General features: G+C 44.5%; 1 protein-coding gene across 1 annotated transcript in view; it reads left to right on the top strand.

Moving 5' to 3' along the window:
* Window positions 1-435: 435 nt before the first annotated feature.
* Window positions 436-13,301, top strand: part of LOC114681111 (RNA polymerase-associated protein RTF1 homolog) — a 59,581-nt gene continuing 46,715 nt past the window's right edge. Inside the window, 2 exon segments of the mRNA XM_028854399.2 lie at window positions 436-632; window positions 634-645. Coding sequence (XP_028710232.2) covers window positions 441-632; window positions 634-645 — 204 coding nt within the window. The 5' untranslated portion in view covers window positions 436-440.

The raw sequence follows: 13,301 nt of genomic DNA, 5'->3' as shown, positions 1-13,301 counted from the left end.
GACTTCTTCCCACGACGCTATCGCCTGGAATACTCTTCCCGAATTCTTTGGGTCGCAGTTCGCCTGTTACTAATACGGCTCAGGCAGGGAGGCTCCGGTTCTTCCACCCATAACCTCAGCCAGTTCCAGGCGACTGTCCTCCACACTGTTGGCTCCTGAAGTCGCCTTCCAAGGCTGGAGATGCATGAGCTTCCTTAGAGTGGACCCTGGTCCGGCGGCTCAAACCAGCTTCACGCAGAGAATCCCTGGGCAGCCCGCAGCTCCGACACCGCATCAGCTTCCGGCCCGCGGAAAGAGACGGAGTTAACTCCCGCCCGGAACCAGCGGGAGCGTAGCTCCGCCCTCGCGCTGCGTCGGGGGTGGGGCGGGGCGGGGCTCCAGGCCTCGGCGAACGGCGTGCGCCCGGCGGGGGGCGGGGCCAGGGGCGGAGCGGAGCGCGCATGCGCGGTCGCCTTTGTGTGGGTCGAGCGGCGGCGGCGGCGGCGGTGGCGGCAGTGGCGGTCCCACTGGCAGGCGGGCAAGAGGGGAGTCCCGGCGGCGTCCGGCGTGGGAGCCGGGGGACCACCATGGTAAAGAAGCGGAAAGGCCGTGTCGTAATCGACTCGGATACGGAAGACAGCGGCAGCGACGAGAAACCTGGATCAGGTGAGGGCAGGCCGCGGAGGCGCGGGCCGGCGGAGCGGGAGGGCTGAGTTCTGGCCGCGGGAGCTGGGAGCCGCCCGGCCCGAGCGCCCGGCCCGCCCGGTGTCCGGCCCGCTGCTGCAGCCCCTTCCTGTCTCCCCGCTGAGTCTTTAGGCCCTGGAAGCCCGGGCCAGGCCTGGAGACGGAGCCCCGAGGACTTGGCGCCTTGGGCCGGGAGGCGGGGCAGGGATCGGGGCTGATGGGCCTCGGGATTTGGGGTACTGAAGGGGGCCGCTGTCCGCTTGGGCCGGATCAGGGCGTCCTGACTGCAGGCCGGGAGATCCGGGCCGGGCGAGATAGGAAGTATCGCTCGCCAACCCCAATGGCTGGGAGATTTTGGAGGAGGTGCAAGGGTGAGCATGGGGCTGTGGGAGGGAAAAAATAGTCTAGAAGGTGTGGACTCTGGAAGATGAAGTTTCTCAGACCAGGCGTGTGGACATAGGAGGGACACCCATAAATGTCCGGAAAAGAGCTTCCGCGGTGTTTGAGGAGGAAGACTTAGCTGTGGTCCCTTTGAGACTAGGGTCATTTGCCGTCGAAATGGGTTCCAGTTGGGATGTCAGACCCCAAAAAAACTTTTGGGAGGAGGAAAGAGGAGAGATAACTGGAAGTTGTGAAGTGTGTGGCAGCGTAGAGGGACTGTGGCGCAAGCTCTTAGCCTTTCTTATGCAGCAGCCCGGAGTTCTTCACTTGAAGATCGGGGAGCAAGTGTTGAAAGGAACTCGTGGCCTTAGTGTCTGGAGTAGTCCGCTTTGCTTGTGTACTCTAGAAAACACTACGGAGAGGAAGCTGTTCTTGTAGCAGTACTTTGATGGTATCAGGAGATACAAAGATAGTTTCCTCCATGTTTCATGAGTAAGTGACATAAAAGAAGAGTATGCAAGATGCAATAGCTTTATAAATTTATAAATAGTAGATTACTAAATTCGGAATCTGAAATTCTGAGCCTTAATTGCTTTCTAGTCGTGTACCTTTGGTCTCCACTGTTAAAAAAGAGGTATAACATCAGCCTTGTGTATTGAATTGGGCAGTTGCATGGATCAAATGTTTATAGTAGTGTTGGTATAAACTACAAAGTTGTTGTATAAAAACCTTCTTGGGAATTTTTAGTAATAGAGCAGAGGTCTGAGGATTAATTAGGGCTTGAAAAGGAGGGCTTTTAAGAGGGAAGGGCCGGAAAGGTTCTAAAGAAGACCCACTTACACAACAGTTTTTTCTCGTTTGATACAGGTCTCAGACTACAGCTTAGTCTGTTATTGGACTAAGCCAGTTGTCTATCTTGGCCTCTTGAGTGCAGGGGTTACAGGCATGGGTCACCACACCTGGCAAAAACAAAACAAAAGACAAACAAAACTTGTAAAAGGGTGGTAGGGAGGTGGGAAAGTAATGGGGCCAGTAAAGGACTATCCAAGGACAGGAAACCCTGTTCAGGGGTAGGAATTGAGTGAATAAATCGAAGGCATTTTCATTGAAAGACTCCTAAAAATCTACCAAAAATGTATTGCTGTCTATAAAAATTTTATTGATAAATGTTTAGACTGTCCCTCTGTTTTGTGGAGTGTAGATGCAATCTTACATTATATCTGAAATAAATTAGATAAGTACCTTGATTAAGTGCTCCATTTACATGGTCACACTTTCAAATCATGGCAAAGTTGAACATATTTTTCCCACTTTACATATGAAGAAAATGAGATTAAAGGAGCTAAGTAATTCTCTAGCAAGTAGTAGAAATGGAATTTAGCCTAGACATTTACAAGTATACTGTTTCTATTACATAAGGTTAGTATATATAGTCTTTTAGTTTTTCATATTGCAAAATGAAAATAATGTGGCTTTTAACTTGTTGTTTATATTTGTTTGTATATATTTTGTGTGCATTGGTGTTTTGCCTACATGTATGTCTGTGTGAGGGTACCAGATTCCCTGGAACTGGAATTATAAACAGTTGTGAGCTGTCATGTGGGTACTGGAACCAAACCCAAATCTTCTGCAAGAGCAGCAAGTTCTTGTAACAGCTGAGCCATCTCTAGATCTTGGTTTGTTTTTGAGGTAGGGTCTTGCTATGTGGTCTGTGCTGGGTTTGAACTTGCGGTCCTCCTGCCTTGGCCTTCAGAGTGTCGGTATTACAAGCTTGAGCCATAGCCACACCCTGTCTCATGGCCAGCTTCCATGTTGCTAAAACTGATGGTTTTTTTTTTGTTTTGTTTTGTGTTTTTTTTTGTTTTGTTTTTCGAGACAGGGTTTCTCTGTGTAGTTTTGGTGTCTTTCCTGGATCTCAGTTTGTAGACCAGGCTGGCCTTGAACTCACAGAGATCCACCTGCCTCTGCCTTCTGAGTGCTGGGATTAAAGGCAAGAGCCACCATCACAACCACCCAGCAAACTCATGTTTTTAAGATACACTAAATAGAGAAAGTTATCAAATCAATTAGAAAGATTGTTTAGGGTGCTTGGTAAAGCCTTCTTACGAATGAATCAAACGATCAGTTATTCTGACCTTACTGATTTCCCCACAGAATTCTGATGAATGATTGGGTGGATGCATCCATCGGTGGTAGAGATATTTTACCTGATCCACAAAGAGCATTTCCAGGGGCTGGAGAGATGGCCCAGTAAAAGAAGCATACTGTTCTTGCAGAGGACCTGGGTTCAGTTGCCAGCACCTATATGGTGGTTCACAACCATCTGTACTTCTAGTTCTAGGGATCAGATCACTCTTCTGAACTCCACAGGTGCCAAGCGCACGGATGACGCATAAACAAACATACAGGCAAAACATAAACACAAAATAAAAATAAATAAATCTAAAAAAAAAAAAAGTATTTCCAAAGTAGTAAGTGAAGGAGGTTCCAACTTTAGATCTAATTCTAAATATCTACTTGAAAAAAGAATGTGAAATTTGTGTGTGGTACCAAAAATATTTTAGGAGCAATTCTACCTCCCCTTAAGCTGCTTGTTGGCATGTTTGCTGTCAGATGGGCACTGGATCAGAGGTCCTTTCCTTGTACATCCTAACAGGGCACCTGTGCCTCTGTTGGTTTCTGTTGTTTGTTTTGTCTGCTTGGCACTGAGCCAGGCTATCAAAGGAATCCAAGAGAAAGATCTTTGTCTTCTAGATGGCCTTACCAAAGGCTTTTAGAAGAAATTTATAGTCAGCCTGATTTTAGGATCTTAAGGAGTCTGCAGAACATAGCCAGTGCATCCCAGGTCTTTCCTGACTAATGCTGAGTTTTCATTGGAAGTTTGACATTGGGCTTGGCTAGTTCCTAGTCCTTGTGGAAAGAACAAACCATGACAGATCTGCCAGTGTCTAGTAGGAGAGTGGTGCACAGTTAGTAAGGAGGCTTTTACCCCAAGTTTTCAGGTGGGAATCCAAGCCATTATGTCGGAATTTCTGTAGCACCTCCAAATGAGTACTTAGCTACCGAAGGGCGGTGGGTAAGCTGCTCGTGGGTAACCTTTCCTTGGTGTTCAGAAGAAGGACCATCTGTGTCAGAAGCCACCTGGGTTGTTTGTTTAAAATGTAGGTTGACTCTAAAACCCAACACTATGTATGATGCATAAACAAACTGATGAAGATAAAAAAAAAAAAAAAAGACTGGGGGCTTGAGGGACATAGTTCCTACTTCCGGTCTACTAAACCAGACCCTCAGAGACTAAAGTCCTGGATTCTATATTTGTAACAGGTACAGGCTAGTCAGTTATAATTCATGTTCATGATGGAGACCACTGCTTTGTATGCAGGTTCATCTTTGTTAGTAAGAAATGTAACTAGCTGGGGAGGGAAATAGCTGCTCGTGTTTCCTCTAGTGTATCCCAGTGAAGGGCATACATGCAACCCAGAGAACTTGATGGAGATGTTCAAAGTGGCAAAGCTGCTAGCTCATTTAAATCTCGAATATGATTTAATTGGTGGGATGGCTTTTGTATTTTGTTGCTGTGCTGGCATTGAACCCAGGATATCATGCACTCTAAATACATGTTTTAGTGCTGAGCTGCATACCCATCTACTAGGGGGACTTTGTTTTTTTTAATTTTTTTTTTTTTTTTTTTGGTTTTTCGAGACAGGGTTTCTCTGTGTAGCTTTGCGCCTTTCCTGGGACTCACTTGGTAGTCCAGGCTGGCCTCGAACTCACACCTGGCTCTGCCTCCCGAGTGCTGGGATTAAAGGCGTGCGCCACCACCGCCCGGCCATAATTTCTAAAAATTTTATGTATATGGATAGTTTACCTGTATGTATGTTTGTATACCACATTCATGCCGGATGCCTGTGAGGACTGAAGAGGGTGTTGGATTCCCTGGAACTGGAGTTCCAGATGGTGATGAGCTACCATGTGGGTGCTGGGAATTGAACCCAGGCCCCCTGGAAAAGCCAGTGCTCTTAACCACTGAGCCGTCTTTCCAGCTCTAGAGATTCTTTTTCTTGAGTCAGTAATTCTTTCTTCTTGGGAACGTGTGTGTATGGGGTGTGTGTTTTGTGTGTGTGCGTGTGCACACACTCATGAAAGTACCACTGGAGATTAGACCCAAGGTATCATATATGCTGGGAACATGCTCTGCCACTGAGCTACACTTCCAAGCCTTAGAGGATTTTCTTTTTGCATGTAACCTGATAGTGTCCCTGTTTTTTTATTTTGGCCATCTTATTCCTTTCCATTTTTAAACTGCAGGATCCTTGTCATTGGTGCTTTCCTCAGCCCCAACCTGCCATGGAAGTGCACATCTGTAACCCCAGCACTCAGGAACCTGAAGCAGGAGGAGCAAGAGTTCAAGGCCAGACAGGACTACATAACGGGACGCTTTCTTTCTTTTTCTTTCTTTTCTCTTTCTCCCCTCCCTCCCTCCCTCCCCCCCTCTCTCTCTGCTTTGCCTTTCTCAAAACTTGTTGATATATTCATACTAAAAGTATAGTTTTATACTTTTCTTTCTTTCCTTTCTTTTTTTTTTCTTTCTTTGTAGAGAGAAAGTATCTCACTTGTAGCTAAGCTGGCCTGAAACTTAGGATAGTTGTTTGCCTGCCTCAGCTTTCCAAATGCCAGGATTATAGTGTGACCCACCATTCCTGTTTTATAACTCCCCCACCCCCATCAACTTGAAAGAGCAGCAATGAAATTTGTCTTCAGAGATGGCCTGGTGGCACAGACCTGTAATCCCAGCAGCAGAATCACAAGTTCAAGGCTGTTTGCACTGTAGAGTAAGCTGAAGGCTAGACTGACTGGGCAACTTGATGATATGATATAGGGATATGATTTAATGCTCACCTAGTGTGCAGGAGGCTTTAGGTTCCAATACCCATCATATTGCAAAAAAAAAAAAAAAAAAAGAACAGTCTTTATCTTAGATGGGCCTACTAGAGATTTTCTAGGACTTCTGTTTAACATTTTGTATAAAACATTGATGTAAAGTATCCTTCTGTAAATGTTCCTCATAAAAGTTGGGAAATTGACAAGTTATGCTTTTCACTGCTGCTGTGTTGTGTTAGCCAGAGGTAGATTTTGAAGGCCATAATGAATTGCAAGTGGCAGTGCTAACCTGTGAAATACTAAGTTTGTGTAATAGTGTGGCGTATAGCTTGCTGCAACTTATTTACTAATTTCATTTGGCTTTTATATGGAAATGGTTAGAGAAGAGTGAAGTCTCTTGGCATCTTTGAGTAATTGTGTGTGTGTGTGTGTGTGTGTGTGTGTGTGTGTGTGTGTGTGTGATCTCGAGGGTTGCACATGCTAGGCCAGCACTCTACCACTGAACCACTCACTCCTCCCTAGCTTTTTGGTTTTTAACTTTTTAAAAATTACATTTGTTGATTTGTTTGCTTATTTATTTATTTAGATGTGTGTAGGCTTGAGTGCCATGGCGCAAGTAATATGAAGGTCAAAATACAACTTTTGGGAGTTGGTTTTCTCCTGCTTTGTAGATCCCAAAGCCTGAATTTGGGTCATTAGGCTTTGTCTTGGTAGCGGGCGGCTCTCTTTACCTGCTGAACCATCTCACGGGTTCCCACTTGTGAGTGTCCTATTTTAGTTGGGAGTAATGGGACTTTAAGCATGTACCCCTACATGTAGCTAAAGAGCTAAAGATTTATTTTTAACCCCAGCTTACAGTACAATAATTTATATATCCACTATATAGATAAATGAAATACAAGTTAATTGAAACAATACTTATAATATCCAACAAACTTTTAAGTTTTCTCTTCAAGTCATCTGTGTGTGTGTGTGTGTGTGTGTGTGTGTGTGTGTGTATGTGTGTATGCAGTTTTTCGAGACAGGATTTCTCTGTGTAATAGCCTTGGCTGTCGTGGAACTCACTCTGTAGACCAGGCTGGCCTTCAACTCACTGAGATCCACCTGCCTCGGCCTCCCGAGTGCTGGATTAAAGGTGCACCACCATTGATCTGCCCATCTTTACTTTTAATGTTGCCTATAATGCATTAACCTTGACTTCTCCATCCTCAGAGTTAAAACAGATCCTGCTTCTGCAACTAGGTTAGATAGTTCACATCTGTAATGCCAGTACTTAGGCTACTGAGGGAAAAGGTCTGCCATGAGTTCAAGGCCAGCCTGCATTGTACAATGAGATCCTGTCTCAAAAACCAAAACAAGACATATACAACCCTCTTCACTCATTCTGGGTTTCTTTCAGTTTCATGAGGGGGCTCAGTCTTTGCTGCCTCACTTCTGTACACACCGGTCTCTTCTCAAAAATGAACACACAACACCCTCTCTTTATCCTTCAGTTCCCTAATCTCCTTTTCCTTAACATCTGTTTCAGATCTCAGCTTCAGTGCCATCCTTATCAGGCCAATATAAAGCCTCACATATATCTGCCCTTCCTTCATAACCTGCAATCCAACGTAAGGAAAATGACTAAGTATCTCACCCTCTCTGCCGCCTCTTCTCTACGAGGTCCTTGAAGGTGGCAAACACTTTCATTTTGTTCATCTAACCTAACACATTTGTTGACAACAATCTCTACCGTTGAGTGAACAATAGGTAAAACCAACAGAGTCAAAAATGGTTTGGGGCTGGTGAGATGGCTCAGCAGAAATTTTTAATGAGTTTTGTATTTTTCTTTTTCTTTCTTTCTTTCCTTTTTTTTTTTTTTTTTTTTTTTTGGTTTTTCGAGACAGGGTTTCTCTGTGTAGCTTTGTGCCTTTCCTGGAACTCACTTGGTAGCCCAGGTTGGCCTCGAACTCACAGAGATCCGCCTGCCTCTGCCTCCCGAGTGCTGGACTAAAGGCGTGTGCCACCAATAGAATAAGAGTTATTTTTCTTAAAAGCTTTGATATTGAAGGGAAGGCTGGGGACGGGAGGAGAGGGGAATCTGTGGTTGGTATGTAAAATGAATAGAAAATGTCTTAATAATAAAAAAAAAATGAAAGAAAAAGCTTTGATATCAAAGCTGCCATGGGGGGTGGAGATAAAGATCAGCCTGCCTAGCATACCTAGGAATGAACACACAGGCACTCAGACAGACAGACAGACAGACAGACACACACACACACACACACAGAATTAATCTTAACACTTCACAAGTTAACACTGCCACTCACAAGTTCATTATAGCCTTCAAAAATCTACCTCTGGCTAACATGAATCAATATCAGTGAAAAGCATAACTTTTCAATTTCTCAAGTTTTATGAGGAACATTTACAGAAGGATACTTGCTTAACAGAGATCCTAGAAAATCTCTAGTAGGCCCATCTAAGATAAAGACTATCCATTTTTTTGTGTGCCTGCAAAGGTTAGAGGACAACTTTTGGGAATCAGCTCGCTCTTTCCACGACGGTCCCAGTGATGGATTGTGGTTGTCAGGCTTGGCTACAGCACCTTTACCTGCTGAGCTATTGAATCACCGCATCCCACTTCCCCTTCCTCACTCTTGCTTTTTTTTTTTTTTTTTTTAAGATTTATTTATTTATGTACTTTATGTATATGAGTGCTCTATTGTGAGCCGTCACGTGGTTGCTAGGAATAGAACTCAGGACCTCTGAAAGAGCAGCCAGTGCTCTTAACCTCTGAATCATTTCTCCAGCCCATCCCTTCCTTACTCTTTTTTAAAAATATGTATTTATTACGTATACAGTGTTCTGCCTGCCTGTGTCCCTACAGGCCAGAAGAGGGCATCAGATCTCATTACAGGTGGTTGTGAGCCACCATGTGGTTGCTGGGAATTGAACTCAGGACCTCTGGAAAAAAGTCAGTGCTCTTGACCACTGAGCCATCTCCAGCCCCCCTTCCTTACTCTTAATAAACAGCCAGTGCCCACTGTTTGAATCACATTTCTTTGCCAGTGATGTCTCTATGAAAGAGAGAACACCAACAAACATCTTAAATACAACATTCTGTGGATTGTTCTTCCTTAGCACCTCTTCCGGCCTTCCCAGTTCGCTCCATCCCTGTGACTGCTTACTTTGTCAGGCCCCCATGTCTCTGCTCAGGAGGGAATGGGTCTCAGACGGACTGCTCTACACTTCCACCTGGCCCCACGTGCTCCTCTGAAACCCTTAGTGGCTAGGTTTCTCCTCCTTCAGACCATCGGGTGGTTTCTTGCTGTCCTCAAATAAAATCTCTGCTTCTGACCCTGCTTTGCAGTCCACTGATACAGTTTCTTCTTCCTCTGACCACCTCATTTCACCCCTCCCCCTTGCTTGCTTAAACATCTGCGACAGTTTCTCTTTTAGTTCTGTGACCCAGCCAGCATTGTCGGCTTCATGGCCTTAGCTGTTTGGGAGGAAGCCTCTGTTAGGAACCCCGTATGTCTTCCTTTCCTGGGAAGGTTTCTAATCTCGACCTTGAGAGCCCTCTCCTCTCCTTGCTGCAGACAGGCTCCCTGTGTGCTCAGCCTGCTTCCTTCTTAGTGCTTAACTGCGTTCCTGCTGACTTATCTTCTTGCCCTTAAAGTCTATGAAGTAAGGAGGACATTTGTAGCTTTTCTTTGCTGTTATCTATTTGCCCTATGTTTGGAACATAATAGATGCTGGTAGCAAGGTAACCAACCATTCTAGTTTGTCTGGATTGAGGTGTTTCTATGAGTGCAGGAGTTGTAATACTAAAAAATCAGGATAGTAATGGACAAATAGTACCTAGCTGTTGATGTTTATAGAGTTAAGAAAAAAAGCTTAGCATGCTAATTAGATATGAACCCTTAAGAATTTTATTCATATGAGCCTTTTATTCTTTCTGTTTTTTTTTTTTTTTTAATACTGAAGATCCTGCCCAGGTATCTTGCACATTCAGACAGATGCTCTACCACTGAGCTATAGCCCCACCCCTTTCTCTTTCTTTTTCTTTTTAAATTTTTTATTTTTATTTGATGTGCATTGGTGCTTTGCCTGCATGTGTGTCAGTGTGAGAGTGTCTGATCCCCTGGAACTGGAGTTACAGACAGTTGTGAGCTGCCATGTGCGTGCTGGGATTGAACCAGTGCTCTTAATAGCTAAGCTATTTATCTCCCCAGCCTCTTTTTCTTTTTAAGGCAGGATTTTACTATGTAGCCCTCACTGGCCTGGAACTCGCTTTGAGGACAAAGAATCTACCTGCCTCTACCTCCCAAGTGCTGGGACTAAAAATGTGTGCCACCACAGCTGGCATCTAGCCCTTTTAAAATTTTGAGACAGAGTTTTACTGAATTTCTTAGGCTGCCCTTGAACTCTCTGTAGCTCAGGAGTCCTTGGATTTAAGATTGTCCTGCCGCAATTGCTTCAGTATCTCGGATTACAGGTTTATGTTATCAGTCCAGTCTCTTGCTTTATTTTAGGTCTAGTTTGTACTCTCTACTTAAATGTGGCCTTTGAACAGTGTGATTGAAACTGCTGTACAAGCTAGACACGGCATCTCTTCACAGCTAGGCCTGTAGTAGATTGGGCACTGATACATTAAGCACATCTTTGGTTTAGCTTAAATATGATAGATCATGGTGTCACCTCACACAACATTTTTCTTAAGACATGTCAAGATAAATGTGAAGATTTTCACTAGATGAGATAAAATACAGGGATGGTAGTGAAAGAGATCACTGGCTGTAAGAACTGTGACCAGCCATTGTAGAATCGTGGAGTGGGTTATAGGTAAAAGGCAGATAGGTTTGTTCCTTGTGTGTGGACCACTTTTTTTTTTTTTTAAAGATTTATTATAGGCCAGGCAGTGGTGGAGCACTCATTTAATCCCAGCACTCGGGAGGCAGAGCCAGGCGGATCTCTGAGTTTGAGGCCCCTGGTCTATAGAGCGAGCTCCAGGACAGGGGCCAAAACTACACAGAGAAATCCTGTCTTGAAAAACCAAAAAAAGAAAAAAAAGATTTATTTATTACGTATATAATGTTCTATCTGCACGCCAGAAGAGGGCACCAGATCTCATTACAGATAGTTGTGAGCCACCATGTGGTTACTGGGAGTTGAACTCAGGACCTCTAAAAGAGCAGCCAGTGCTCTTAACCTCTGATCCATCTCTCTAGCCCCATAGACCACTTTAAAAAAAAAAAAAATACAGGGGCCGGAGAGATGGCTCAGAGGATAAGAGCACTAATTGCTCTTCCAGAGGTCCTGAGTTCAATTCCCAGCAACCACATGGTTGCTCACGACCATCTGTAATGAGATCTGGTGCCCTCTTCTGGCCTGCAGTCATACATGCTGTTTGCATAGTCAATCAATCAATCAATCAATCTTAGAAAAATGCAGGAGGTTGGGGATTTAGCTCAGTGGTAGAGCGCTTGCCTAGTAAGTGCAAGGCCCTGGGTTCAGTGCTCACCCCCCCCCCGGGGGGGGGGCAGGGAAGATATCAAATAAATCACCCTTAAACATCTCTTCATGTGGGTGGAGAGATGGCTAAGCGGTTAAGAGTACTTGTAGCTCTTCCAGAGGACCCAAGTGTGGCTCCCAGTACCCCTGTCAGGTGGCTAACAGCCACCTGTAATTTCAGCTCCAGGGGATCTGACACCCTCTTCTGTCCCTCTCATGCACACATGCACGAGTGTGTGCATACACGTGTGAACAAATAAAAATCCTATCATGTGTGCAGTATTGTGGAGACTTTTCATTGGCACATTGTTCTAGCCATCTACCTAGGAGCCCTCATTAGGATATAAAGGATTAAGCCATGGAGTGGTTTGATCAGGAGTTCCCTGAGTAGCTTTCTAGGTTGAGCTCCGGAAGTGGAGAGGTCAGTTTTCACAGTCTTAAGGTCATTGTTGTCTCCACACTCTGGTAGTGTAGCTAATATGCTACACAAAGTGAAAGTGTGCTTATCAGATACATTTGGTAATGGATTTTGTCGGGTTTTTAGTATAAACTGGTACCTCTTGTTTTTGGTTTGTTTTTATATTTGCTACCCCAGGATGGTCTGGAAATCCTTTCAGTCCTAGGCTGATCTCAGGCTTGTGTCAGTTTTCCTTTTTCCGTCTTCCAAGCTCTGAGGTTACAGATTTATTGTGCAAGATAAGGGTGTGTGTGTGTGTACGTGTGTGTACACGCACGTGTGCATGCGAATGCACGTTTCTGTCTGTCTATCTATCTATCTATCTATCTATCTATCTATCTATCTATCTATCTATCATCCATCCATCCATCCATCCATCCATCCTTTTGGTTTTTCAAAACAGAGTTTCTCTATATAACAGCTCTGGCTGTCCTCATAGAGATCCGCCCGCCTTTGCCTTCTGAGTGCTAAGAGTGAAGGTGTGTGTCCCCCAGCAGTGTGTGTACTTTTAAGTGCATAGGTGTATGGAAGTCAGAGGACAACTTGAGGTAGTTGGTTCTGTCCTTTGACCTTGTGGGTTCTGGGGATTGAATGCAGGTTTTCAGGCTCATGACTGGTTTCTTTGACCTGCTGAGCCATCCTGCCAGCCCAGTTTCAGTAACTTTTAATGAATATCTACTGAATATAATAGCTACTGTTTTAGGAAAGGACTTGATTGCAAGCTGTAGTCAAAATTTCATTACTGTAATGAATTAGGTTACTTCTTAGGGAGAAAGGGTGTACCTAGCTCACAGTTTTGGAGGCTGGAAGCCAACAGCATGGTACAGACTCCGGCTGGATGACATCATGGTGAGAGACATGAATAGTCCATGTGTCTGTCTGCTTACAAAGCTGTCAGGAGTCAGTCATGAAGCTGTAACTTCCTTAAGCCCCACTTCTGCACACCAAAGCTAAATCAACCTCCTTTCCTCTTAATACCATCAAGTAATTCTCTGTGGATTAAACTACTGCAAGAAGCTGGGTGTTGTGGCACATGCCTAGTTCCAACACTAGGCAGTCAGATCTCTGTGTTTCAGGCCAGCCAGGGCCACATAGTGAGGCTCTATCGCAAAACAAAAACTAACTACTACAAGAGTTAGGGGAACAAAGCATATTCAAACCAGAGCAAGAGTGTATCCAAATACATGTTCTAATGAGTATGTGTTAAAACCAAATTCTACAGTCCTCAAAGAGATTCAAGATTGCTTAGCAGGTACAGGTGCCTGCTTCCAAGCTTGACAACCTGAATTCAGTCCCTGAGACCCAGGTGAAAGGTTCTGGTGGAAGGAGAGAACTGACTTTCATAGGTTGTCCTTTGACTTCCATAACCTCACCGTACATGCACACAAACACAAATAAATGTAATAAAAAGTTTTGTTTATAA

The sequence above is a fragment of the Peromyscus leucopus genome, chromosome 4 (genome assembly GCF_004664715.2).
Source record: "Peromyscus leucopus breed LL Stock chromosome 4, UCI_PerLeu_2.1, whole genome shotgun sequence".
Taxonomy (NCBI): Eukaryota; Metazoa; Chordata; class Mammalia; order Rodentia; family Cricetidae; genus Peromyscus; species Peromyscus leucopus.
Note: the sequence above shows the minus strand (reverse complement) of the source record. Positions and strands in the feature narration are given on the sequence as shown.